At 43.9% G+C, this 27,048-nt stretch overlaps 1 protein-coding gene across 1 annotated transcript in view; it reads right to left on the bottom strand.

The window, feature by feature from the left end:
- Window positions 1-6,918: 6,918 nt before the first annotated feature.
- anos1 (anosmin 1) overlaps window positions 6,919-27,048 on the bottom strand; it is a 55,227-nt gene continuing 35,097 nt past the window's right edge. Inside the window, exons 3-14 of the mRNA XM_014164844.2 lie at window positions 25,761-25,823; window positions 25,129-25,351; window positions 21,032-21,216; window positions 20,465-20,594; window positions 17,773-17,978; window positions 16,538-16,685; window positions 16,143-16,286; window positions 12,805-12,893; window positions 10,033-10,204; window positions 9,564-9,781; window positions 8,349-8,490; window positions 6,919-8,129 (exon numbers count right to left, since the gene is read on the bottom strand). Coding sequence (XP_014020319.1) covers window positions 8,071-8,129; window positions 8,349-8,490; window positions 9,564-9,781; window positions 10,033-10,204; window positions 12,805-12,893; window positions 16,143-16,286; window positions 16,538-16,685; window positions 17,773-17,978; window positions 20,465-20,594; window positions 21,032-21,216; window positions 25,129-25,351; window positions 25,761-25,823 — 1,779 coding nt within the window. The 3' untranslated portion in view covers window positions 6,919-8,070. The remainder of the gene's footprint in view (window positions 8,130-8,348; window positions 8,491-9,563; window positions 9,782-10,032; window positions 10,205-12,804; window positions 12,894-16,142; window positions 16,287-16,537; window positions 16,686-17,772; window positions 17,979-20,464; window positions 20,595-21,031; window positions 21,217-25,128; window positions 25,352-25,760; window positions 25,824-27,048) is intronic.

The following is a 27,048-nucleotide window of genomic DNA, read 5'->3' on the forward strand; positions in this document are numbered from 1 at the left end:
ATGTACAAATTACCTCGACTAACCTCTACCCCCTTTATATAGCCTCATTATTGTTATTTTATTGTGCTACTTTTTGAATGTTTTATTTTTAACTTTAGTTGATTTAGTAAATATTTTCTTAATGCTATTTTCTTAAAACTGCATTGTTGGTTAAGGCTTGTAAGTAAGCGTTTCACAGTAAGGTCTACACCTGTTGTATTCGGGGCAAGTGACAAATATGGGTGTAGGGATGGGTGAAGGGAATATTTGAGTATCATGTAGTAGTCGTAACCTATCGATGTTACATTGAGCTGGGTCAATGGAATACGAATGACAGTCATCCTCTATTGTGTAATAGAAAATGAGGCCATCCTCATTAAAAAAAGGATCGCCCTCCCTCATCTAGAATGGCACCGACCGCCACTGTCAGGGACCCAATAAGGTTTTATTAAGCACATTGTGATGCATTAATGTGAAAGTCTGAAAGTATGGCAGTTGGCAGGATAATGTCAGAGGCGATGCCAGATTCCAATAACTCACTTCAATTGGCTTCAGATCCTGCAGGGTCTGGATCAGTATCACTTACATGCTGTGATAGATTGTTATTAGTCATTTGAATAATTTTCTTACCATTGTAGTCTAGGCAGAGTACCAGTAAAGACAGAAATCATTTGCATTAAACCCAGGAAAAACATGATAATTGGCAGTAATGGGAACAGATTAATTTACTATTACCAACATCAGCTGTAAACAAATGACAAGCAAAAAGACAAAATTCACTAAATGAAAATGAGAGTAGTGCAACAGAGGGACAACCAAACCCTAGGGATTAATAGTATCCAAAGGTGTCCTGCAGTTTCTACCTTTTGATGTTCTCACCATTCAGCACAGAGAGGCTTATCATAGGCGTATGAAAGGCTTATCATACATGTATACAGTACAGAGAGTGGGGGTCTTCACTACTGGGCCATAAAGAGAGAGCAGCTCTCATCCACCCTCCAGCCCGTCTCCTTGTTTGACATCATGTATTGTTAATGAGATCCAGCTGCCGACAACATTATAACTTAACTTCATATAAGTATAAAAAAAACATAAAAGTTAGTGCTTTAAACACGTCCAGATTCCTTTGTGTGCCACGGGGCAGAACAGCCTGCTCGTTGTGATTACAATCAATGGTGCCTGTGATCATCAGGGTGGAAATTAGCTCTCAGCCCAGGAGCACAAACACACATGTGCACACACACATGCTTGGATGTGCACCCTCTGCCCTAGGAACACACACATGATCATTCGCTATAGCATACATATACACACACACAAATGGGGCAGGACTCATGCCTCAGACTGGGGATTCATTTTATAAACACTGTGGTTTGCCAGAGCCATGTGTTGGCTGCAGCCTGTCTTATATTTAGAAGCAGCAGTGTATGGGTACAATATAAAACACATCAAATTACCCTGATGATGTTTTATTAGTGAAGTCAATCATTTCAGAGTGCCCCCTCCCTGTTTCCAATGACTTAATAGTTTAAGTGCCGAATAGTTTTGACATCCACGCTATTCTTTTAGTGTAATCAATTTCATGCACCTTCTCTGTTCCTGCCTCCTGTTGGGTTCTCAGAAGGGGAAATGGCTTTAGCAGAGGTATGAAGCACAACAAAGGCTATAATTACAATATTATGAGTAATATCAACTTGTGTAGACCTCTTATTACACATTAACAAGTGACATTAATTTGTCTGGTTTGGAACCAGATGTGACCTGATCCTTAGCAGACCTTACATAAGGAACACCCAATTCCAAGCAGTGCAGACATGTGGATTGTATATTCTGATAGGCAGACTGTTCCAGTCAGGAACAATCAAAACTAAATAGAACAGCTTTTCTTTCTCTCTGTTACTTAACAGAAACACAATGCTCTTTGAACCAACTAGATGTTATCACGGTGTATTACCTGTTTCCAGTTGGATGAGACAGATGCCAGATAAACAGATGCCAGGTGGCCCAATTCATTAGTTTATCAAAAGAAAAACAGGGAAGAAAGAGATGAACAGATGTTGTTGAATTGTCAATCATCTTTCTAAGCATTTGAAAGTTATTTTCCATACAATCTTAGCACCAAATCCCTCCTCTTACAAGACAACCTCTCACGTAACAACAATCTGCTTGATATGATCACTTTGTGATTCAGGTGGAACTAAGGAGGAGGTTGATCGTCTATCCATTCTAACATCCTGTGAGTGGATTCCCAACTTCTGAAGTCGACCACTGACCCGGCTCCTTGTCCCCCAGCCTAGGTCCTGCCCTGCCCCTTGCCCTCCCACGGGCCCCGGCTGCAGTGTCTGTCCTCTGGGGGGACGGTGACCTCTGACCTGCCTTTGAGGCTCCTCTACCGTCCAGCACTGTGACCCGGGGTCCTGCCACTGACTTCAGAGGGCAGAGAGGAAACACTAGATCTAAAGTTGACTCCCTGGCCACCGGTCACTCCTAAAGCTTTAGGCAACTGTGACATGATGACAAGGGGAAATGATTCCATGACTAGTGGCTGTAACCTGAGTTCAAATCAAATCACAGTTCCCTTTATCTAAACTTTCACTTAGCTTTACGGTACACATAATCCTACATTTCACCTAGTACTACAGTACACAGAATTGTGTATTGCCATTTACAGTATGTATTTTACTATCAATATCTGAACGTAACTGTGCTGAATGTTTGAGGAAGTGAGCATGCTAAGATAGATGGAATAGGTCAATAGGGCCTATTCCTAACGTCCTAACCTCCTAACGTCCTAACCTCCTAACGTCCTAAACTCTTAACATCCTAAACTCTTAACATCCTAACCTCCTAACCTTCAACCTCCTAACCTCCTAACCTCCTAACCTCCTAACCTCTTAACCTCCTAACCTCCTAACCTCCTAACCTCTTAACCTCTTAACCTCTTAACCTCTTAACCTCCTAACCTCCTAACCTCTTAACATCCTAACCTCTTAACATCCTAACCTCTTAACATCCTAACCTCTTAACATCCTAACCTCTTAACATCCTAACCTCTTAACATCCTAACCTCCTAACATCCTAACCTCTTAACATCCTAACCTCTTAACATCCTAACCTCTTAACATCCTAACCTCTTAACCTCCTAACCTCTTAACATCCTAACCTCCTAACATCCTAACCTCTTAACATCCTAACCTCTTAACATCCTAACCTCTTAACATCCTAACCTCTTAACATCCTAACCTCTTAACATCCTAACCTCTTAACATCCTAACCTCTTAACATCCTAACCTCTTAACCTCCTAACCTCTTAACATCCTAACCTCTTAACATCCTAACCTCCTAACATCCTAACCTCTTAACATCCTAACCTCTTAACATCCTAACCTCTTAACATCCTAACCTCTTAACATCCTAACGTCCTAACGTCATTCATTATGAGCAGGTCACGTTGGTCAATATTTTTTCTTTCCCAGGAAGGACCATTAAAAGTCCAAGTGCAAATCCGAGAAGATTATAAACCGCTATTATTCGTCTGGATGATAGTTTCGAACTGATCTCTCTCCACTATGTATGCCTGTTCGTTGAGAAGGATGTTTGGTTAGGAGAGAGGGATCTGGATAATGATTTCTCAGGGGAGGCCTTCTTAGTAAACACTTAGTGGGATCTCAATGGACCTCTTGTTTACCTTTGACCCGAAGCTCGAGGACCTCAACGGCAGGTCCTCCTAACATTGCGTGTTTGTAATTCAAGACATTAGGCTAGTGGTTGAAAAGTGAGAAGTGATCACCTGTGTGACTAGAGAACAATGTATCATTTATAAATGTAGAATTGATACAGTATATAAGACCATAAACAGAGGGGTAAACAATGACTACTTTTTGTCATTTGAAATATGTGTCAAATATGGGCTCAATAAAAACCTCTACCTTCTCCACAAGTGTGCTGAGTTCTGAATATAGAGCTATCCAAATAAAGGGAACGCAGAAAGACATATATTAATATTATTTTTGTCTCTTTATGGGTCCTTGAGGAGCCATACACTATTCTGTGTATAACAGAGTTATGTTCTGTGTGTCTGCAGTGAAAGTGTGCCTTACAGAAATGAAAACTCTTGAAATTGGAAGGTCATCGAATCCGGCATGACCACAATACATTTGTAAAGTTACTTCCTAAGCCCAAGTAGAACTCTTAGTATATGTGCTAATCCTCCCCTCAGAAATATTATTTTGTGTCGTATAGTTGTATAATGTGTGCCATGCAGGTCTACATACGTCCATACATGTTCTGGTCTTCATTAGATTATGGCTGAACATCCTCCCGGCCTGACAGAGAAGGTCTTTCATCTGCACCTCCCCAGCCTGGTCCTGCTCAACCAGAGTATAACTAGTAACACCCCACAGCCCTGGGCAAGGTCAGAGTTTGCACCAGCACACAACATTACAGCAACATTGCCTGCTCTAATGGAAAAATAACATTCAAGTTACTTTGCATCAATCTCATAGACAATGTATTCCAGTCCAACCATTCATATAAGTCCCAATGGAAACGGAATAGTTTCAGGTGGTTGTGATCTGAAAAGAATAACATACTCTGTCAATGGCAATGGAACTGACCTGGAACTCACATGGGAATAAACGTGTGAGCATTCAAATCATTAAGGTTACCAATCATAACTGGTAACGTCACGAGTGACAATGAATGGGAAATGACTGTTTAGCGAGATGTCCTTTTAAGTTTGTCTAATGAAATGTAAATACTATATTAGGAGGGCCCCAACCCCAATACTGCAGGGCATGAAAACCATCTGAAATCCATTGATTCCTTATGAGATACAGCTAATATTGTTTGGGCAGTAGGGTGTGTGCATGCATTAGGACGTGGCGAGTCTATTGTAAGTGAAAAGGGGAGACAGAACTAGCATGCAAGGTTTGATAAATGGTGAAGCATGGCTCAGTGCAATGCTAATCTGCAGAACGGGTGCTGAGGGGTCAGAGGAAATGTGTGGGAAACACAGACCATCGTTGTTGCTGTCCACTGAAAGGAGTTCGTGTTTTACATACCCCATTTTAATCAAAAAGACAAATGTCATCGAACCGAAGTGTAAATATTTGACTGATCGTGATTATTCGAGGGCCTAACGGACAATAATTGTTTACCAAAATATGTTTGAATTGGAAAACAATATCCCCTCGCCTGGAACAATGGGCTTGTAATGTCATGCAAAATGAATAAACACTATCTGGGCTTGTAGAGTCTGAGACAAGCTTTGTGCCCAACAACGAGCCTTTTATTTAGTTGCAGTTTTTCTTTCCTTTTATGTTCTCAGAGACTTGGACTTAGTGCAGCGTGGCTCAAAGGAGGATGGAGGCCTTTGTTTTTACATTTTCACACTTGAGGGCTGTGGTATTTGGTGTGTGTGTAGAGAGGACTGTGACAGGCTGAAAGGGAGAGGGGCTGGCTCACAGAGAAAGGAGGCCTTGGCTAAACACTGGCCATGGTCCTGGAGCACAGAGCAGCACAGGGGAGGATTAGTGTGCATGGACTGAGATGAACTAATCTCTTGTGACATAATAGAACTGTACATAAACAACATCCTGAGAGGAGAGTGGCCTGCCACTTCCATAGTCTCAGCCACATCCAAAGACAGCCTCTGACTGACTGGAGAGGAGAGGGCCTGAGTTGGGGAAAAGCAGGATTCTGAATAATTAGCTAGCTGCCGAATGTGGAAAGACCAGGCTGGTTCTTGACCACTTGGAAATTTGGACGTCCTTAGAGGCCCAGCAGCCAATCGTCTAAAGTCTAGACTTCTAGGATCTCGGTTGTCACAGAGAAAGTTGTTCAAGCATAGTGCGTACACACACACACACGCGCACGGAAAAGCATACACGTGCACGGAAAAGCATACACGCGCACGGAAAAGCAACTGGGATTGAAGACTTGGCAATATACAGTACACTAATCCAATAATCTTGAACATGAATCTTGATATACCACAAAACAGTGCAATTATCATACTTTTCACAGATTCATGATATTGCATTAATAAACAGTAATAGATTCCATAATAGCTTGAGACCATACCATTGTATAAAACCCATATGCAGAGAACACTTAGCGGTCTGTGGGAGAGCTACAGTAAATCGGCTGTCTGTCAGTTGTGTATATGAAAAGCAAACCAGAATTTGAGGTCTAAAATAGCACTGTAGACATTACAAGGGACATAAGGGCTAACCAAGTGTAACATGCTGGGTCGTTCAAAACAAATGTCAGGATGTCCAGACTATGTAAAACTACATCAGGCAACACACTTGGCCAGCACTGATGGGTGTTGTATGGGTGTTACTGGCCCAACAAGCGTAGAAGGTATGAGTCAGCCGCAGACAGCTGACTGACTCGTCACAGCCAACAAATAACCATTAAGTAGCAAAAGCATCTGTGAGGTATGATTAACATCAAAACTCAAGGAAAACACCTGAAACCTCTGGCCTATCCTAATTTCAGTTGACTTCCCACAGTTTACTGTATTCTCTCTCATACCAGAAGAATTTAAGTACTCACAAAAATGTCAACATTCCACAGCGTATTGAAAGAGTGAAGGGATTGAGACAAAAAGGATTTAAAGCTGTTCGAATACAAACAGCACACTTTACGCCACTGGCAGGGCACAATACTGTAGTCTAAAGGAGAGTATTATGTCCAGGGCACCCAACTCCAGCCATGGCTTTCTGGTAAGCTCTGAATGACCTGTTTATTTGGACTGTATGTCTCAAGCTTCTGTGGAGATCAGTGAATATGCTGTGTTGGAGTCTGGCGTTATGGACTACACAGCCAACATAAGCACCAGTATCTGCCAAATAGTCCAATGTTTAGACAATATACACCATTTCATATTGACTCCTCACAGCAATTTCAATTAAGCGGATAAAGCATAAGGAATAGGTTAAGGATTATTTTATTACTTACCAGTTTGTACAGTTTCTACCATGGAAAAATAACATGTAACATGAGACTATATTTACAATTCCATTTTTACAAAATGTCTTTACAAGATGTTTTGCCGGTTCAAAAACACTAGACTAAAACACAACACACACACACAAATCAAACTTTGTAATACACACATAAATAAATAGACATTCACTGACTGTTCCACAACAAATATTTCTGCAGTCATAGAACATAAAATTCCATAATTTCCACATAAAAGTTATAATTTCATTAATAAACATGACATATTATTCCCCATATAATTATCTGTTAATGAAACATTGCTAACATATCCAAAAGAGGTAACAGACATGTTCATGCCTACAGAACACTAACGTTTGACATGCAAAACCATCACAAGCATTCAATTTGAAGCTTGTCATTTATTTACAGTTTAAATTCAAATGTACTTCTACATGCAACATACTATGAGAAACATTCTGGGTTAAACTACACTGGTTTTAGTTACATTATTCATCAGTACATAGGGTATGCCTAAGCGACATCTTTTTACTTGGTAAAACAAAAATAAATAGGTGAACACGCGCCTTTCTTAATGAATACATGATTGTGTTTTACAATTGTATGCCGTTCTCTCCACTGTTATTAACCTGTTTTCAATTTAGTTAGCATGACATTCAAACAAAATGTGATTTACTTTTTTCTTGTCCTTTTATAATCTAACAATCTTTGAGTTCTAGATATACAAAGATATACAATTGGAATTGATAATATACTGTTGTTTTGTTATTGTTTCTATTGGAACAAACAGTTTGAGAATTCCTAAACTCCTTAACCAACTTAGTCTTAGTGTCCCATAAATAACAGGAGAATGAACCAACCAGTCCTAAAGAAAAGAGTCCTACATATCAGTATGCATCTAACCGTATGGTGCAGAGAGTCCAGTCAGTGGATGGAATCAGGAAGGACTGAGGGAAAGCATATGCTGTGCAGCCTGAAGGTGAACCCATTTCACATAGGTTGGGGTCAGATTTCATGGTCTGCTGTGTTGCTGTTTGGTTCCACACTGTATTCCCTCCCTGGGTGAAGGTGCTGAGAGACATTGGTTCCTGTCCCACTGGGTCTGATGGGTCAGGGGTCTCAATGTCTCTCCGCTGAGGACTTCTGGTGATGTGGATGGTGCTGCCTGAGTCTGGGTCCTACAACACACAAAATTCATGTCAATTTCAGTTCCTAATGGTACTACAGAATAATGATCAAAATAGAGTAATCTGCGGTCATGCAAGAAATATACTGGTCACTGGAGAGTCACAGATTTGCTCAAATGAGCTATGGTATCTCTGTTTAAATCTAGCTGGACACAGTCATGTGGCTGACTAGAGGAGAGCAACAGTTGTAGTCAGTGAGTGAGTACTTACGGTGTTGAAGGACTGGTAACACACTGGGGGTCTGGAAGGTCTTAATGGTGGCAGGACCCTCACCTCCTGACGTTATCACCTGGACCTCCAGTCTGTAGTACGTGGCTGGCCGCAGGTTAGACACCACCAGCAGACTATGGTCCTGAAGGGGTTAAAGCACAAGAGAAGACCATTAACCATCTTTGGTGCCACTGTAGAAAACATTATTTGACATACCAAATGTTGTATGTAAGAAGCATTCAGACACCAAGGATAAATCAAAGTTTATCTACTTTTTGGAGTCAAGAACTCACACTAATGACATTTTCTATCCGCTTCCATTTTCTTTTGTGAAACATTTTCTACAATTGTAAAGGATTTGAGCAGCAATGTTGTATCTTTTAATTGTCCTTCAAGACTGACTGAATACCTTTCTCCCAGACAGACTGTTGTTTAAAGCATTCATCTCGGTTGGACTTCAGGGCTAGTATCACTTTCTGGTACCTGTGTAACTTTTTTCACCTAGAAGTCTAGAGTTTTTGTCCGTTCTGATGTTAAGATGTTGAATTATCTGTTAGGTAAACCTGGGCTATATCCCATCCACCACCTGCTCTCTATTCAGCCACAGAGGTAAATAAAGACTTCTCCTGTTTTCACTCTTTCCCTGCCTGATAAACTGAGTGTAGTGATGAGTGTTTTTATTTTTAGAGCTGCGAGCGGCTCACTGGGTGGCGCAGACAGGCGGAACGTGTTGTTGATCCAGGAGATTATGTAAAACAGTGGGTTTTTCAGCGCGCTCATACAGGATGAAAGAGGAAGCAGGGAAGGTAGATGAAACACAGGAGGAGGAGAACTTCTAACGGGACGCCTCCCTCAGATCTCTGTGTATGATTGCACACCACTGCTTATCTAGTTCTTCGTGTAAAGAGGGCAATGCAGTGTTTCCTTAAAACACCTCTCCTGGCAGGCATTGTATAATGAAATGCTGAAGATCACACTTATTTTGTCAGCACACAGAGGGCAGTGTCCCTGGGAAAAGTACAATATATTCTTGATAACATTTTCCTTCAAATCCTTGCTAAGCTTTTGTGTCCTACAGCAAAAGCAAATACATTACAATAGCCACTTCCTGGTATAACCAATTCTAAAGTGAGTGACTGCATGTACCTTTCCAAACAAGAATTTTCGCTACAGGAATAATTGTTATTTGAATACAACGGAGTTGAATAGACTTACTGGAGGCAGGATCTGGGACTGGGAGATGATGCTGTTGGGCAGGCTGTTTTGTCGGCTCTCAGTGGTGACCTCGGCCCAGGTGACCTGGAAGCCTGTGATTCGTTGATGGGCCAGGACCTGTGACACCCGCCACAGAAAGTTGCCTGTGACATTTCCCTCGTGGATGGAGAAGGACGCCGTCAGATTCTCCGACTTAGCCAACACTTTGGGAAGTGGGGCTGCAGAGAGAGAGATCGGAATAACTATGTTGAAAAACACTCATCTGATGGACATGTATTCTTGGCATAATGTAAACTGTATGTGGTAGGCTGGGAAGAAATGAGTCATAGTAAATAAATCTACTATAACATGAGAAGAAGAAGCCTCTTTCAACAACCGTGTGGAGAGTCTTGGAGTCGGGCACATAATGCAACATGACAATAAGAGTATGAACATAACATGACCTGGTTGTACTGGGCAGCTGACTCACCTTCCTCCCCAGGACAGGGGATGTGTTTGTGGCTCTTGCTCCTGATGGTGGCGCAGGACGGGGTGAGGAAGGTGGTGCTCTCGTCCTTGGCGCGCCTCTTGGACTTGAGCATGTGAACAGTGACTTTGTACTTGCAGGAGAAGAGCAGGCCCGGGAGGTTGATGTAGTTCTCCTGAGCCAAGAGACACATTAAACGTTCAGTACCCTGACATGATATCGCCCAGGTCACGTCCCAGGGAACCACCACAGATAATTAAATACATGGAGCCAAGAGAGGATCAGGTTCCCTCCCTATGCCCTGGAACATGGCCCACATTACTGAACCACTTTGAACATTCACATGTTAAGGGTTAACCCACTAGTCCTCCAAACTACAATGAAAAAAAATATTTGATTATTTTGATGGGTTCCAAGTGTAACACAAATATAAAAAGGGGTATCTGATAAAGACGAGGGGAAAAGAATGCATTTCGGGGTCATTTGAAATGAAAATGACATGTTAATTGAATTATTTCAGACATTTGTTCCAGGAAACATGAAGATTTCCTGCTGAGTGGCTGATCTTTTTTATTATGATTTTTTCAAATTAAAACAACAATACAATATAATATGAATGGCCACTCCCATCAGTCTGCTGATTGGGTGAGCACGTCCCCAGACGCCAGCAGGGCAAAGCCCTTGACCCGAAGGGATTTTCCAATGGCGGGAAGGACCAAGCCCCACCCAACACCCGGGAGGGCATGGAAGCGAGCATACCCAACCACCAGGACCAGCACACACACTGCTCACAGCATGAAACCAAAACAGAAAACAGAAATAACTAAAAATGCAAAACATACAATAATCACATCCCCACCCTCACACCTGATTGGAGGACCTCAAACATGATACTGTGCATGTGTGTATGTATTTATTCCCACACTCATTAATTCCAACCTTCAGATAGCCACAGATCAACCCAGCTTTCTCATTAAATGACCATTTCCTCTTGCAATACATAACTTCATTCTACCACGGTGTCTCACTAGGGACTTCAAACTCTCTATCTGCAACATTTCAGTCCAAATTTTCCCCAAAATAAACATTTTACCCAAGAGCACAATGATATTTCCTATTGACTGACTGTGGTCCAACCGCGCTCTGATATTATGACATAACAATCATTACTGGACCGGACTCCAAAAACAAGCCACCAATGGACAGTACCAAAAGATAAGTTCTATTGCTTCGGTTTCCTCGTGGCAGTCTGCACAAGGCTGACTGACTGACTTTGTAGCAAGAATTTTATATAGTAGCTTAAATTGAAAAGAAAGGTTTGATGTGCCAATTGTTGTTTTGTATATCAGTTCATAAACCCGATGCCATGTTATTGGGACATCGTAAATCTGTTCCCAACCATCTTGAATTTTATGCGGCATAGTTGTTAACCCTCTTGACCTTAAGTGAAACTGACACATTCTACATTGGTCATTTTAAGCCATTATACATTTTTGGCAGACAAACTAATTATCTCTTTTCTATTTAAGTAATTGCCTCTTCCATTTTTGTGACAGAACTGCGATGAGTTGGTTATCATTTTGTATTGAGCATACAACTCCATACACCTTGATTAACTGCTTGTATGACAATTTTAACATAGTTGTTTCCAATGTACATCATAAACATGATACCTTATACTATACATTATCTTGAAAAACATTGGTTTACCCTCTATCAGTACATTGAAGTTTAGCCATATTATTTGCTGTAATAAATGTTCTGAATTGTATGGCTTTATTTAAAAAGGAGGATAGTTTAAACAGGGTTCCATTGTCAATCCACCGAAAATGGATGGTTTTAATCTGTATAACAGCAAAGAGACCACTTTTAAGGATTGGATGTGCCTCTGTTAGTGGCTCACTGGAATTAAATCTTCCATTTGTAATAATGACATTCTACACTAATAGTTGTGAACTCAGAGGGCAAGTGTTTTCTCTCTGATATGCAACAGCCCTGATTAAAAATGAACCAAGGCGCCATGTTCACACACAAGAGACAAGGACAGCGCTGTGCTGGAATCCTTCCCAGGGATCTCTAGAAAAAGGATGTGTATTTCCTAGCAACCAGAGAAGGGCTCCCTGAAGAATGTGTTGCTTGCCAGGCCTATGCCATCCTGGAACAGCGCTGAGTTCAATCAGCGCCCCCCCCTCCCACACACACACACACACACACACACACATACACCCAGCCCCTGCACCCAATGTGCTCATGCTGGGGGTGCATGGTCCATCATTCCCGAAAACATTGTTTTAGTACAGCGCACCATGTTTGGGCAGTGCACCATGTTTGACCACACCGACTGAGTCATAATCAAAACAACAGTCGCTGATTTACCCGCTGCAAAGCTGCACAGCAGGACTGAGGCGCTGAGTGGGGCCCTTTTCTTTACACGAGATGTCTTTTCTTAGTGCCAGACAAAAGGCTGGCGGGCACATTGCATACCACTGAGTTGTAGGGCTGTGACGATACCAGCGTCGCTATATTTTTTTCTTGACAAAAATGAAAACACAAAGCAGACCAAACTCTTTGGTCCTTTAAAAACCTACTGTACGTCAAATATATTGGAAAATAAATACATGTGACTCTGTATGACAACATGATGTTTGGTTCCGACACTAGAGCTGCTTTCCTAAAGAAATGAAATCTGCTTCGTGTTTGAACAAGACACAGCCACACACACTTGGAGCAATGACTGTACTTTGATAGAAGGATGATTTGGGGTACGAGACAGACCTGTGTGACTGACTTCTCTGGTCCTCTGGTCTCGTTGTGACTGCAGTACTCAGGCATCCACTGGACATGGTAACGACTCACCAAAGGATCTGGGAGGAGAGGAGGAAGAGGAAGAGAGATGAGAGTAGTCAATGACCTGGTGCAAAAACAACAAAGGACCCGATGACAAAGACATTATCAGACATGATACTTGCTTGTTGGATAAAATGATCTTATCGTATAATACATTATCTTACAGTAACACCCAGTCAGACTGTCTGAGTACTCTCTTTTAGTGTCCCACCATCAGTCTGATCTTATCAGGCATTAACAGATGCTGCTGATACACTAGCTGGTGAAACGCATTAAAACACGATTCTTACATTTCCTAATGTGACTCATCTCAACGTGACAATGTCAACATAATAAAATAAGAAATAAAAAGAGTGAACGACTAAATACATACATTCAAATATTTCTCCTAAATGTTGTGTTGAATCATCTCATCAACGGAACGTGACCATGTTTAAAGGACTACCCTCAGCAATGGTGAACCAGCGCCAGTCTCAAACCCCGGGTCCCAGCCCCAGTTCGCTTCATTACTAAACCGTAGACCCTCATTGGCTAATCAGCGCTGTTTATGCTCCCATTGCCCCCTGTTATTTTACAGGAATTATTATTCATCTGGCTGTGTGCGTTCAGATGTGAAATTATACTTCTCCGATTAATAATTGAGTTACGCTGTGTTAGCCCTTGGCAGGGGCCTGGATTGCGGTTGGGAGATAAAAGGAGGCCTTTGAAGGTTTCGACACGGATCTGGCGTGCTCAGCCTCCCAGCAGTTTGGAAGCAGAAAAGAGGAATTAAGGGGAAGCGGGAAATTAGAGGAAAATAAACAAGATATGCGTAGCCGAGCTGACAGAGAGGAAGAGGTACGTAAAAAAAAGGGAAGGAACATTAAATCAGGTATAGAGCAGCGCGGCAGTTACATAAATCAAGGCTGAGAGCTCGCCTCAGAAGTCTGTCTGTCTGTCTGTCTGTCTGCCTGTCTGTCTGCCTGCCTGTCTCTGTCTGCCTGTCTGTCTGCCTGTCTGTCTGTATCTCACCCTATGAGACAGTCCTTTATAAACCTATGTCTCATGAAACAGTACAGATAGACCATCCTACTTGACCAGATGTGTCCCAATGCTGAGCTGCCTCAGAATGAGCGTGTGCAGTAATCAGCAGCGTTGAGTTAATCTGTCCCTCAGTCTGAAGTTCTGAACACAGAGTCTGATGAAGAGAAACCTGATCCTAGGCTATCAGGGACCAGGTTTCTCTCTCTCTCTCGCTCTCCTTCTTTCAGTATAACCCGGGTGGTCAGACGCAGACCCAGAGGCAGACCCAGAGCCATCCATCATCAGCCCAGTTAGAGGCTGAGTCTGTGCCCACCACACCATCACCCTGCCAGACTAGGACTGCTGCAGCGTAGTGTAGTGTATTCATCCCCCCAGGCTAGGCCATGGAGCGAGCCCAGAACTAACTCCACAACACTCTGGGACTGAAAGCTTAGCCAACCCAGTCACAATCACTCAGCCTCCGGAGCCCGGGCCAGCCCTGCTAATCACTCTGGACCAGGAAGACTTCCGTCTCTTCTCGGTCTCTTTCTCTCTCTGCGACTCAGCAGATGGCTTCTCCATCAGAAGCACCACTGGGCCTCTCCTCTCCTCAGCCAGGCCAGCCTGGGCATTCCTGGCTCCGCTCTGTGGAGTTTGGCTTGGCGATGACATGCACTACCGTTCAAAAGTTTGGAGTCACTTAGAAATGTCCTTGTTTTTTAAAGAAAAGCAAATTTTTTGTCATTAAAATAACATCAAATTGACCAGAAATACAGTGTAGACATTGTTAATGTTGTAAATGACTATTGTAGCTGGAAACGGCAGATTTTTTATGGAATATCTACATAGGCGTACAGAGGCCCATTATCAGCAACCATAACTCCTGTGTTCCAACGGCACGTTATGTTAGCTAATCCAAGTTTAGCATTTTAAAAGGCTAATTGATCATTAGAAAACCCTTTTGCAACTATGTTAGCACAGCTGAAAACTGTTGTTCTGATTAAAGAAGCAATAAAACTGGCCTTCTTTAGACTAGTTGGGTATCTGGAGCATCGGCATTTGTGGGTTCGATTACAGGCTGAAAATGGCCAGAGACAAAGAACTTTCTTCTGAAACTCGTCAGTCTATTCTTCATTTGAGAAATTAATGCTATTCCATGCGAGAAATTGCTAAGAAACTGAAGATCTTGTACAACACTGTGTACTACTCCCTTCACAGAATAGCGCAAACTGGCTCTAACCAGAATAGAAAGAGGAGTGGGAGGCCCCAGTGCACAACTGAGCAAGAGGACAAGTACATTAGAGTGTCTAGTTTGAAAAAAAGACACCTCGCAAGTCCTCAACTGGCAGCTTCATTAAATAGTACCCTCAAAACACCAGTCTCAACGTCAACAGTGGAGAGGTGACTCCAGGATGCTGGCCTTCTAGCCTTTTAAAATGAATAACTAACACAATGTGCCGTTGGAACACAGGAGTGATGGTTGCTGATAATGGGCCTCTGTACGCCTATGTAGATATTACATTCAAAAAATCTACCGTTTCCAGGTACAATAGTCATTTACAACATTAGCAATAGTATCAAATGTCTGTATTTCTGATCAATTTGATGTTATTTTAAAATGGACAATTTTTTTTTTGCTTTTCTTTCAAAAACAAGGACATTTCAAAGTGACCCCAAACTTTTGAACGGTAGTGTATATTAGCAACATAACATAGTCCAGTGAATGGGACTTGACTGGCTACCTTTGGAGCACGCCTTTCAAGGTTTCCATATTTTCGTAGGGGCTGGGGAACGGGGTCTAAGGAGTTTGTGGACACTGCCGTGCGGTGAATGTTTTAACTCTTTCATGTCGTCCGTGTGTTTCTGGAGGGTGACGTCAGGTCTTGTAAAACAAAATTGACGGTTTCAACACTAATATATGAGAGAGGGCTCATATTAACTACAGCTGTCAATAAACCCCAGCATACAGAGCCCCTCTCGTTTCCGGTGTTTACTGTTCTTCAGCTAACAGAACATCCTAGACCGCCGTTCCTCCTGGTCCACAGTAGATTTAAACTCACCCTGAGCTCAAAGACAACCCGTTTCATTTAGTTGATCTACAATAGCTTTTCCTACAGATTTAACTCAATTGAGAACCAATAATTTCCCGACATTGATTAGCCAATAAAAGGATGCAAGGATGCCTGATGAAGGGCAGAATGATGTGGTAATTACAGTAGGGTCGGCGCCAAGGCCCACACACGTTACAATAATATGGTACGTACCCCCTCGGTTCTTCCAGTAAATGCGGACCTGTAGCTGGCCGTCCTGGTAGAAGGGTGTGCCCACCTCCAGAGGGCCGGCCGGGCGCTTGCCAAGGGTGGAGCCAACAGGCATCATAACCTCCTCCTTCTTGGACACTGGTTTCACTGCGTTGGAGAAGGAAAAGAAAAGTTAACATTGGATTTCTAGTCCAGCTAATCTCATAAAATCTCCAAATGCAGCTCAAAGCTCTAATATGGGAAGGTTACAGTATGCTTAAACATCTACGATCTTACCAATAGTTATGCTAATAAATACTGTAAAATGTATTCAGAAAAACAATTAAACAGTGACATTATTTATCACTAAGTCAGATGGGTGCAGCCTTGTTTAGACTCGATGTCCCATGATGCCTTACCAGAGTCATTGTTCTGGGCAGCAGTGCTGAAGTGGAGTGATGCCTTGGAGCTCTTCAGACGCACCTGACCCCAGTAGGTGACTGCCTGCAGCTCCACTGTGTAGCTATTGTTAGTCAGCAGGCCCTCCAGATCCACCCAGCTCTGGGCCTGAAATCCCAGAGACAACACCACTTCAACCACAGCCAGAACACAATGTGGCCAGAACACAACCATATCACTCAAAACAGATGACTCAGATCCCTGTCCCAGTCTAGTCCCAGCCCAGGCTAGCCCAGTCCCAGCCAGGTCTGTGGGAATAAGAACCATCCTTATTGGGAACACGTGTGCTGGTCTAAACCAACATGGAGAGAGAGGAGATAGTGATAGAGTCTTAGGCCTGAGGCTTTACGGTCCGTGTTATTCCCATCCCCTGGGGCTTCGTTACGGTGTGTTTAGGTCTCAGCATTCCTCCAGCAGCATGAGCCTGATAGGCTCCAGTTATTGACCAGTGCTTGTTTTGATATTCCACCATCAGCAGGTTGCTTTCAAAGCCCTGAGGTGCCAAAGTATCAAAAGATATCTGGTGTCTCCCAGCTTTCTCACCTCCATGCTACATCTGCATCTGGTTACCAACACTAATTCCAGATTCTAAGTCAGCACAAGTGGAATGACTGTCTAGACAATAGCGTTTTTGCTTTATTCTCATAGCGATGCTAAGCTAAACAGACATTTGATACTATTGCACTTGCTAAACCACTTCATTTGACAGCTTGTTAATTGTTATTCAATTAATAAGAAACCACTGGGCTAAAGGACCTTGACTTATCCTCGGTTACCAGTAGTCAATCTAAATAACAGTAACCTTGACAAATATGGGTTAAGTTATCCAAGGAACACATCCCTGTGACACTATCTAGCCGTAAATGAGGAAAACATATGTTATGTTTTCTTTCAAAGCTTAACCAAGCGTTTAAGGGGAATTTAATTTGTTTGAGGAAATAAAACAATGAAAAAGGCCTGCAGTGCGCCGTGCTGCATGAGCGATTGCTTTAAGAGTTTATGTATTTAAATGCCTTACGTTGCTGATCTTTTTCCATTGTGGGGCCTGTGGTTCTTATATACAGTGTAGAGACTAGGGGAGCGAGGCTGAGCTTGAGATGGGTCTGATCCAACCAGCCCATCCAGGCCCTCAGGTGTCTAGCCTCCCAACCCGCAGACACATCACCCAGACGGGAAGAGAAGAGCTGATGCTTACCCCGTTGGTGGTCTTCCTCCTCTTCTTCTTGGACGGCACCAGCGACTTGCCGGGAACAGTCCAGCTCCAGAAGACTTTGTAGTGATGGACGGGGATGTCGGGCTCCGAGGGCAGGGTCCAGTTGAGACGGGCTGACACCGTCCCCTCAGCACCCAGCGTCATGTTGGTGACACGCAGGCTGGCTGGTCTGGGAGGGGCGGCGGGATCTGGAGAGAGACCAGGAACACAGTACTCTAATGTCATGTAATCCACAGCAGTTCTCCTTCTCTCTCCCTCCAGCTGTTAAGCTTTAATTCAGGGATTGACTGAGGAGGATAATGTTAGACACAGAAAGACTATTGTTTCTTAATGGAAGACAGAAAGATCATGATGGAGCTGTTTTTGTTTGTACAATTTGGGAGCGACCACAAATAACGGCACGGGCAGAAAAGTGACAGCAGCGATGGTTTTTTGGTGCTAATAAGTGGCTGGAGATTCACAGACCAATGAAAAAACACAAATCAACAAAAAATTGAGATGAATTCAAATGGACGATCACTTAAACCACAATGTGTTTATCCTTGCTTAAAATCATATCAGACGTTTGGTTTAACCAGGATACATTTGCACCAGTTAAGACAGCTTTGCAGTGCAGCTGAGAGACCAGAATAAGAGGGGCCCATATGGAGAGGCCCAGCCAGTATGATGGTGTAAAGTCATTAGTCCACCACTGACAATCTGTCATGAAATGTTATGACAGGTGTCACGTCACGTCAGCGTTACACAGGACGGAGAGCTCGGCTCAGTGGTCACCAAACACATGCTGCTCACTTTCACATTCCATCTTAACTTGAGTCTACCTAGCGTGCATGTGTAAGATGATGTTGCGGAGCTTGTTTAGAGCCTGGCCAGATGGGGTCTGCCCCAGGATTGCTGCCGGCTGCCACATATAGTCAGTACTGATGTCAGGCCAGGGTCCCAGGCAGGGCCAGGCAGAGGCAGGGCCAGATGCCAGACCAGAGGGAAAGGCCCGTTAATGAGAAAATGATGGAGACTACAGCCCTGTTACTGTTAGCTCATCTCCCCTTCCTTCCTTCTCCCACCTGAAACATATTTGAGGTTTCAAAGTGCAATTGGACACATCGTTTCTGAGTGAACCAGCTAGTGTTATCCATGCTATATAAATATGCTGTGAGTTTTTTGCAAATTGCCAAAACAAAGTATGGTGGTGCGAAATTGCAATCAGATGATCAGGCTGAGCTATGTAAATAACAATGGAATGACAGAATCAATCGCTCATCAAGTGGCAGCTCTCATCCATCCATCAGTGTTGTGGGACTGATGGGACTGATTGGAGGTCAGTTTCCAGGCCTGCAGCACAATCCTGTTTCCACCTGGTGTCTGGAGATGTCACACAGCCTGTCAGAACACCCAGGGGACTTCATGTTAGAATATAAATGACAAGAAAGGTCATTCAGGCAGCATACAGTTACCACTACCACAAAACATATGAGGATGAAGCAAGGTGCTTTGTTTTGGTTTCCTGGTGAATATTGCACCACAATCTTGTCATAGACTATGGAAAACAAAAAATGCCTTCATTACTTCCTCAGCTATTCATATCGAAGATGAAGACAAGCCATGTTGGTAAAGCAAACGCACCACAAGAACTCAGACGAAGGGTCAAATCTGGAGCCAAATCAACTTGATCCCAGTGAACTGCAGTACGTTGCTCACAGCTCTGCCTCTACACTTCAAACTAAACTATCTGCTCTACCTCAGATGAAATCTAGACACAATATTACATTCATAAACCTGTAATCCAGACTAATGGGTTGTTTAGAGTCATTCAACATAGGAACACTCAGAGTAGGACAGGCATCAGCACAGTCTCAGCCCACTATCAAACACAGTGCTAATCTGTAACACAGATCTGAAGCACTGAGCAGCCTACCTTACCTCATTCTCCCTGGAAGCCAGACAATAACTTACATGCAGTTGAAACCTGCAATATCCTGACTAATTCGGACATATTATATTTTATACGGCTGTAAAGAGGGAAAGCCCCACCTTTGAAGAGTTAAACGTACAAAGGTGTGGTTGCATCGCTATATAGAAAAGCACATGTTCTGCACGCACAGGGGTTTCTGATGACTTTCTGTGCTCTGTTCGGCATCAGTGTGCATCAATCTCCATTTAGCTCAGTGGACAACTTTAGGGACGGAGGGGCGAGGAATGCTTAATAAAAGGACTTACGGTTCAGGTTTGTTAGGTAGGGGAAAGAAAAAGAAACAGATTACGTATGGTTGTGATGGATATTTAAAGACACTGCGCCAAAACCATTTTGTTATTTGCTTTTAATAAATGTGAGCATTACGGGTGTAATCTTGCAGAATATTCCAGCACGGGAACAAATGTTACGTCACTGCAGTGTGGGGGTTTCCCTCACTGCAGGGTTGATTGAATTTCAGGCAAAAGTCACACACACACACAAACATGCAAAAAAAACGATTTGTCCATGAACAAAATGGGGAAATTGGCCATTACTGAGACAAATCAGGCTGTAATGGATTGTCCCAAAGTCTCCACCTGTTCATAGCCCTTGACTGTAGCAAATGGAAGGATAGAGTGTCACACAGGAACTGATACTGAGTAGGGGCCACACACACACACACCCAACCCCCACACTCTGCCAGACACAGACATAGCCTACCTCTGGAGGAGCGGAAGTGCTTGCTAGGGGCAGTAAACCCGCGGGTCCCGTGAACGTTGACGGCAGCCACTCTGAACTGGTACCATCTGCTGGCTCTGATGTCGGCCAGTTGGATGCGCTCCTCTGTAGTCTGAGCGACAGATGGGAGAGAGCAGGCACACAGGGGTTAAAGGTCACACAGGGTCGCGGCTCGTGTGAGTGTTGCTGCCACATCAGTCATCTGTCTGTTTCTCTTTGCCAAACTTTCAAAGACACTGCGACTAAGGAATGTGCAACAGTGTGCGACAGCGTGATTGAGTGCAGTGCTTCCACAGCTGTGGAGTACCACCCCGACATTGCTATGTCCATCTCTTTTGTGGAGAACATATTATGGTTTAGTTTTAGGGTTGGTTTTTCCACCAAATAATGCATCACTGATTCTTCATCTTCCTAAAAAGCACTGACCATGTAATTCATTTAGGATAACTAAACTAAATTATTTGATCACAATATACTGTATGTGAATGAAAGCGCAATCCTCCAGCAGCATCGAGGTAGTCAGAGAAGGAGCTTGGTGTGGTGCCCTACCTGTGCCACGGTCTCCCACTCTGTGGCGTCATCCTCACTGGGGTGGATGCCATAGTTCCAGCGGCGCTGCACCACGTACAGGACAGGCTCCACAGAGATGTTGAACTTAGAGGACCAGCGGATCACCAGGCCTCCGGACGGCTGCTCCACAAACACCAGCTCCTTTCTGGGCTTCAGGGGTGCTCCTGAAAACATTCATTGACATCACTGTGAGACGGAGTTAGGGAGAGAATGGGGCATGACATCATCACTGTGAGTGACTTTAGGCAGAGAGGAAGAGGCGAAGCCAGGTGATTTAGATAAGTCCTTTTTTGTATGGAGGTCTATGAGAGTGTCGAATTACGTGAGGCTTATTTGAATGAATAGAAGTCTCGTAATATTTAGGCTGTTATAAATGTATTAACATCACATGGCATTATGGCAACTTTGAGAAAAACCACTTAGTTATGCCTGTTGTTCACACGTGTATCTGCCCTCTCAATGTCTAGAATGGTCCCACCTGATCTCGCCTGCCTTCAATCATTGAGGACATGTATTTCCATTGTTAGAGCGGTCACTTGGCTATCTTGTCAATATAATAGATAATCTTTGATTGAGGACAGACACAACATCATCACTGTGAGAAAGACTTTGGGAGAAGCATCAGAGATTTGCGATTGACAGACACTGTTCGAGACAGTCCACTGGGTCAATATCATGGTCATGGTGCTGTGGCAGACCGTGATATAGTCTTGGATAGAGAGAATGTGTTTTACCAGCTGTCTCTTTGGGGAGGACACAGACAGTTAGGCTCTGGGTATGTGAGGTAGTGGAAAGCCTAGGAGCTTACATTATCTTCTCTCCATGTCAAAACACATGCAAACGCACACACACACACACACACACAAACACACACACGTGTACAATCCGTTTGCCTCATTGTCCCTCACATTCAACCCATTTAAACTCTGTCAATGTGCCCATGTGCGATAAATCCGATTTATTAAGTGTGCGGTGTAGGGAAAAGTGAGTGTCCATGACAGACTAACTCTCTCCTGGAGGATTTATTTCAGCTGAGATGTAGTGAGTTGTTGATTGAGCATTGGGCTGAGTGTTAATGAGATGGAGATTGGAAACGCAGCGTTCAGGAGTACAGAAGAACACTGAATAAATCCCACACCTCTCAATAAATCACCTGCCGTTCTCACACACTTACTTACCCAAGGACCTCTCCCCTCGAACCGAGGAGAGCGAGCGCCTAGCGCTGCTCTGCATTCATGAAATGCACACAGTATAAAAAACACACACTCAAGTCAAAGTAACTGCAAACAAGGTGCTCAAAATAGTGTTGAATTGCCGGTGCTGCATAAGCAGGCTGCTTCAACTTGTTACATCTCTATTGAGTATTTTTAACGTGATTGATTGATACGCATTAAATTGCGGGTGGGAGATGAAGGTGGGCCCATTTGACAGACACATATAGAGTCAGTCTGGAGTCTCGTAGATAGAGGCTCTACACAGAGGAACAGCTGTGTGCCATTGTGCTGAGGTTTCACAGCTCCAGTGTGTGTGTGTGTGTGTGTGTGTGTGTGTGTGTGTGTGTGTGTGTGTGTGTGTGTGTGAGAGAGTGTGTGTGATGAACACAATACCACAGCATTCCTACTCCCTCCGCCATGATTCATCTTCCCTCAGCCACACACACACACACATCCCGTCTCTTCATCCAACATCCATCCACATGCAGCAAAGTGACAAACCCTAAACCCTCTCTTAGCTTGCACCCCTACAAAAGACTACCCCTATGGGGCCAGATCCCATCCAAGAACCGTACTAACAGGATTCATCTTCCAATGGCCACATGCTTGCTCTGCCCCATCCAAAAAACATAACCATGAAGTTCACCTTGACGAACAGTCATCAAGAGCGGAGCATTCATTCAGCTGAGCGTGCCAACAATAACGCTCCTGGATTATAATGCTGAGTGCTCCCACACACACTGTCATAATGACCTGGCTAATTACAGGGGCCGTGGCAAACAAGCACCAATCAAGGTGGGAGGAACACATCCAACAATACATTCTTCAAAAGGTGATTGTAGTACAATGGCCTCCCATTCACTTGAAACACCGATGAGTGCTCAGTGTCATGCCATAGTTCCCAGAGTCATCAATATACCTGGTTACATGGGTCCCTGATGGTTAACAACGAAGATTTGCTTCACATTTTACGTGCATCAAATGACCGTCTTTGTTTTGGAGCACAGAGGCAGCAATACATCCATACCCCAGGATGGTCATGCACTGTTCAATCTTTTAAATCCATTAGTGGTGTGGAGCTGTGAATGGCTGGGGAGGACGACGGCTGGCGAGTGTGAGGATCAAGCATCACAGTGTCTCCAGAGGGAGAGAGACCATAAGTAAAGACTGACAGATTTACATAAGGACACGGGCTGAGAACAAGACTGCCTTTCCACACTGGTCTCCAGTGATCTCCAGTATGGTGACAGAATAACCATCTATCACAAATGACTGCCAACCCATCATGGCTGAGGGAAAAGGGGGAGAGACATATCTTATTCAAAACTCCACTTTGCTAGTACAGCTTTGAACAAAAAAGACGTTACAGTCTGGTGAATAGTATGGAATATCACTGAGTTCTGTTGATGTCAAGAGAAAAGCTCTACATATGGGACCAAGGCCCTGTAGTGGTCTTCTGTGTGTTTATGTTCAAAAGACATAACACGCACAAAGAGCTCTGCTTTCTACAGCGCACTCTTCCGCTGTCACACACTCGCTGGGGACCTTCACCTGCACACACACACAGGGCACACACACACACACACACACACACATCTGAGAGCGATCTCCGCGGGGGAAACGCTCCATTTCACCCGGCTCGCGTCAGAATAATGGCTTCCAGCATTATGGATCATCCTGAACACACACTTGTGCACATACAGAAACAATTACTCTCTCCACACCGTGAGCACATAATTACACCTTCAACAATGGAGATCAGGATTGGAATTCAATCATGACGTAAAGCAGACTGCTAATTAAAACAGGTGAAAATCTGATACCAATACAGATCAATCATAGGCTGTGTTTGGATTAGGATTTACAGGACAGTCAACTGTTTGGCTCTATATACGTTTGTCTGTTGTCTGTTCTCTATGGTGAATGTATCTAATTGTACAGTATATTCCTGTATTCAACTCCTCAATGATACCTCTCCTTTTATCTTTCTCCATCCACACAGGCTGAGAATCTCCTGTCCATGACATTGCCTTTACTGTACATCCATTCTTTCAGAATATATATTAATGCATGCTTCAACACACACACACACACACACACACACACACACACACACACACACACACACACACGTCTGTGTCTGCACTTCAAAAATAACCACAGCTCTGTCACTGCATTGCTTCAAAGACTGAAAAAGGCAGGTTTCAGGCGTTCCACTTCTCCTGCCTTGTGCCTTGTTATGGTCCAAGGCTGTCAGCAGCCAGAGAGAGTCAGTGTGCTGCTGACAAACACAACTGAAGAAGCTCCAGCTTCTATCTCCCGGCCCAGAGGCACTGAGAGAGTCTTCTCTCGCTCTTCCACAATGGGCTGTGCGCTCTCCTCCTCTCTAAACATCCCGCATATCACCTCAGGCAGTCCCATTAAAACAGATCTCCCTCTCTCCCCCTCCATTTGTGAGCCTAAAGCTGATTTAGAACAATTTCACACACTGGATGTATCGTAAAATACAGCATGTACAGAATGTGGGGATTGCGTGGAGACAAAGAAACTCAAGTGAAATATTGGTCTATTTTGAATAAAATTAAATGTATGGTTCACTGCATAGCTAAATGGATTTTGCAGCACTACTCATGAAACGTGTAACATCGTGCATGCACAAACACATACCGCTAAAAAGGCATAGCCTAGCTAAATAATAACAGAAGATGATTTACAAAAGTTAAGGCGCAGAAAGCTACTGCTGTATTTGAATAACCGAATATGACAAAGGCCTGTGTACAGTAACTAGCTTTAGTGTTGTACCCAATGATGTCACATACGGCGCCTGTACAGTACATGTCCTATTATGACGTGTCATTGTACCTTTGTAGAGGTTCTTGGGGGTCTGACAGGTGTGTCCGCAGCCATTGGAGCAGCACTTCTTGACAGCGGAGCACTCTCCATCCTCCTCACAGCTCTCCACGCAGGCTGCAGCGAAGCCACTGGCCTTCTCAGGGGCCGAGCAGTCCCCCTGTTTCACCCCTTCTACAGACTTCAGGAACTCACAGCTAGTCAAACACTCATAGTGCTTCTTGGGAAAGAGGGGCTGGAGGGTAGAGGGGCACGAGGAGGTGGTAGGAGGAGGAGAAGGGGAGGAAGAGGGTGAGGTAGGAGGGGGAGGAGGAAAGGGAAGAGGTGTACAGAAGAAAAGGCAAATTAAAAATGTGTGTCAGGTGACTTGTAGCGTTGAGTGTGCCAGTGCTTGAACAGGCAGGTCAGCGAGCTAACAGGGATTGTCCTGTTTACATTGAACCTGAAGACTAATTTGAGTGGTGAGTAAGTTAAAACAGCTTTGATTCAATCTTACACAGAGTGCCATTACATTACAGTAGAGAAAAAAAGAGCCTCCACTTTACTTGACGCTCTTCGTTCCCTCAGACTTTCCCCTTATTGAATTTTCCCACTCCAGAGGGAGCACTCAAACTCAGAGGTGGTGGCAATAGTGACATACGTACCTCACATAAGTCCTGGCACTGATTTTCCTTCAGGTCCCAGGATTCCTTGCAGGGCTCCAGGCACTGTGAAAGGGAGAAGGAAGGGTGTCAGTGCTCCAAAGAGCCAGCCACATTAAAGAGCTAAGTGTGAGCGAAGCCTGAGAGGGTACTCTCTCTCGCGCTCCCTTGCTCTCTTTCTGTCTCACTCGCTCTCCCCTCTGAGTGCCAAGCACCTCACACAGCCACTTCCACGGTACACACCACAATCAGCATTCACACCTCTTTGTTACAGAATCCCCACATACTTTCAAAGAAAATCAACAATTTTCTACAAAAGAAGGTAACAGGCCAAGGGCCAAAGCGGATTCGTTTCAGAATAGAGCAAAGAGCACAGTCGCTGCGACTCCCAAAATCCATTCAATAGCTATAATTTTTTGTCTGGCTCTTCTGCCCTTGACAAATTCCTTACGAAAATGCATCAGCATAACCCCCCCCAGCTCACTCCTCCACCTCATGTCTGGACCCGATACAGCCTCACTCTCGCTCCCTCCCAACCTCTTCCAGTTGTACACAGAGAGGATGGTTAATAGATAATACCCCTAGTTAAAATGTTCTTGGGATTCCCTTTTCAAACATGTGGAACTTATTTACTGGATGTTGGGATCAAAGCGGATCCTAGAAGAGACTGCAGCGCAAGTCGTCTAGCCCAACATATCAGATGAAGAATTTAAAATGAAAATACACCAATAATGGTCAAATTCCTCTCGCTGTAAATACAACAGCTCGCCCTCAACTAATCAAACTCAATAAGGCTAAATGTAATAAAACATGAACGTTCATGCATGTCCAAGGGGATCAGACATCAGATGCCACCGCAGAAAAAGGGGCATGTGTTCAGAACCTTCATAGGATAGAGTGGCTAGAGGCTGATGTGTTCCTGGTGCTGCTAGCTGGCTGCTACAGAACCAGTGGTACTGCTACAGAACCAGTGGTACTGCTATAGCCAGTAGGAGGGTCTCCCAGAGAGGAACCACTGCTGGGCTGCTGCTTCTGGCCAGCCACTGGGACAGGCCCAAACCACAGTGACCATTCAGCCCCAATCAATTTAGACTCTCTGCCCCAGTTCCAACACAGAGACCCAGCAGCTAACTGTCAGACTCCACCACCGCTTCCTCGTATGGGAAAGTCCAATATGTTGGTCAGCAGGGGGAATCATCTTTGATGAGCCAGAGATGGAGACCTTCCGTGAGAGGAGAAATGAGAGCTAGATAGTGAACTTTTGGCCAGAGCATTCTGGATGTCTCACTTC

This window comes from Salmo salar, chromosome ssa21 (assembly GCF_905237065.1).
Source record: "Salmo salar chromosome ssa21, Ssal_v3.1, whole genome shotgun sequence".
NCBI classification, from domain to species: Eukaryota; Metazoa; Chordata; class Actinopteri; order Salmoniformes; family Salmonidae; genus Salmo; species Salmo salar.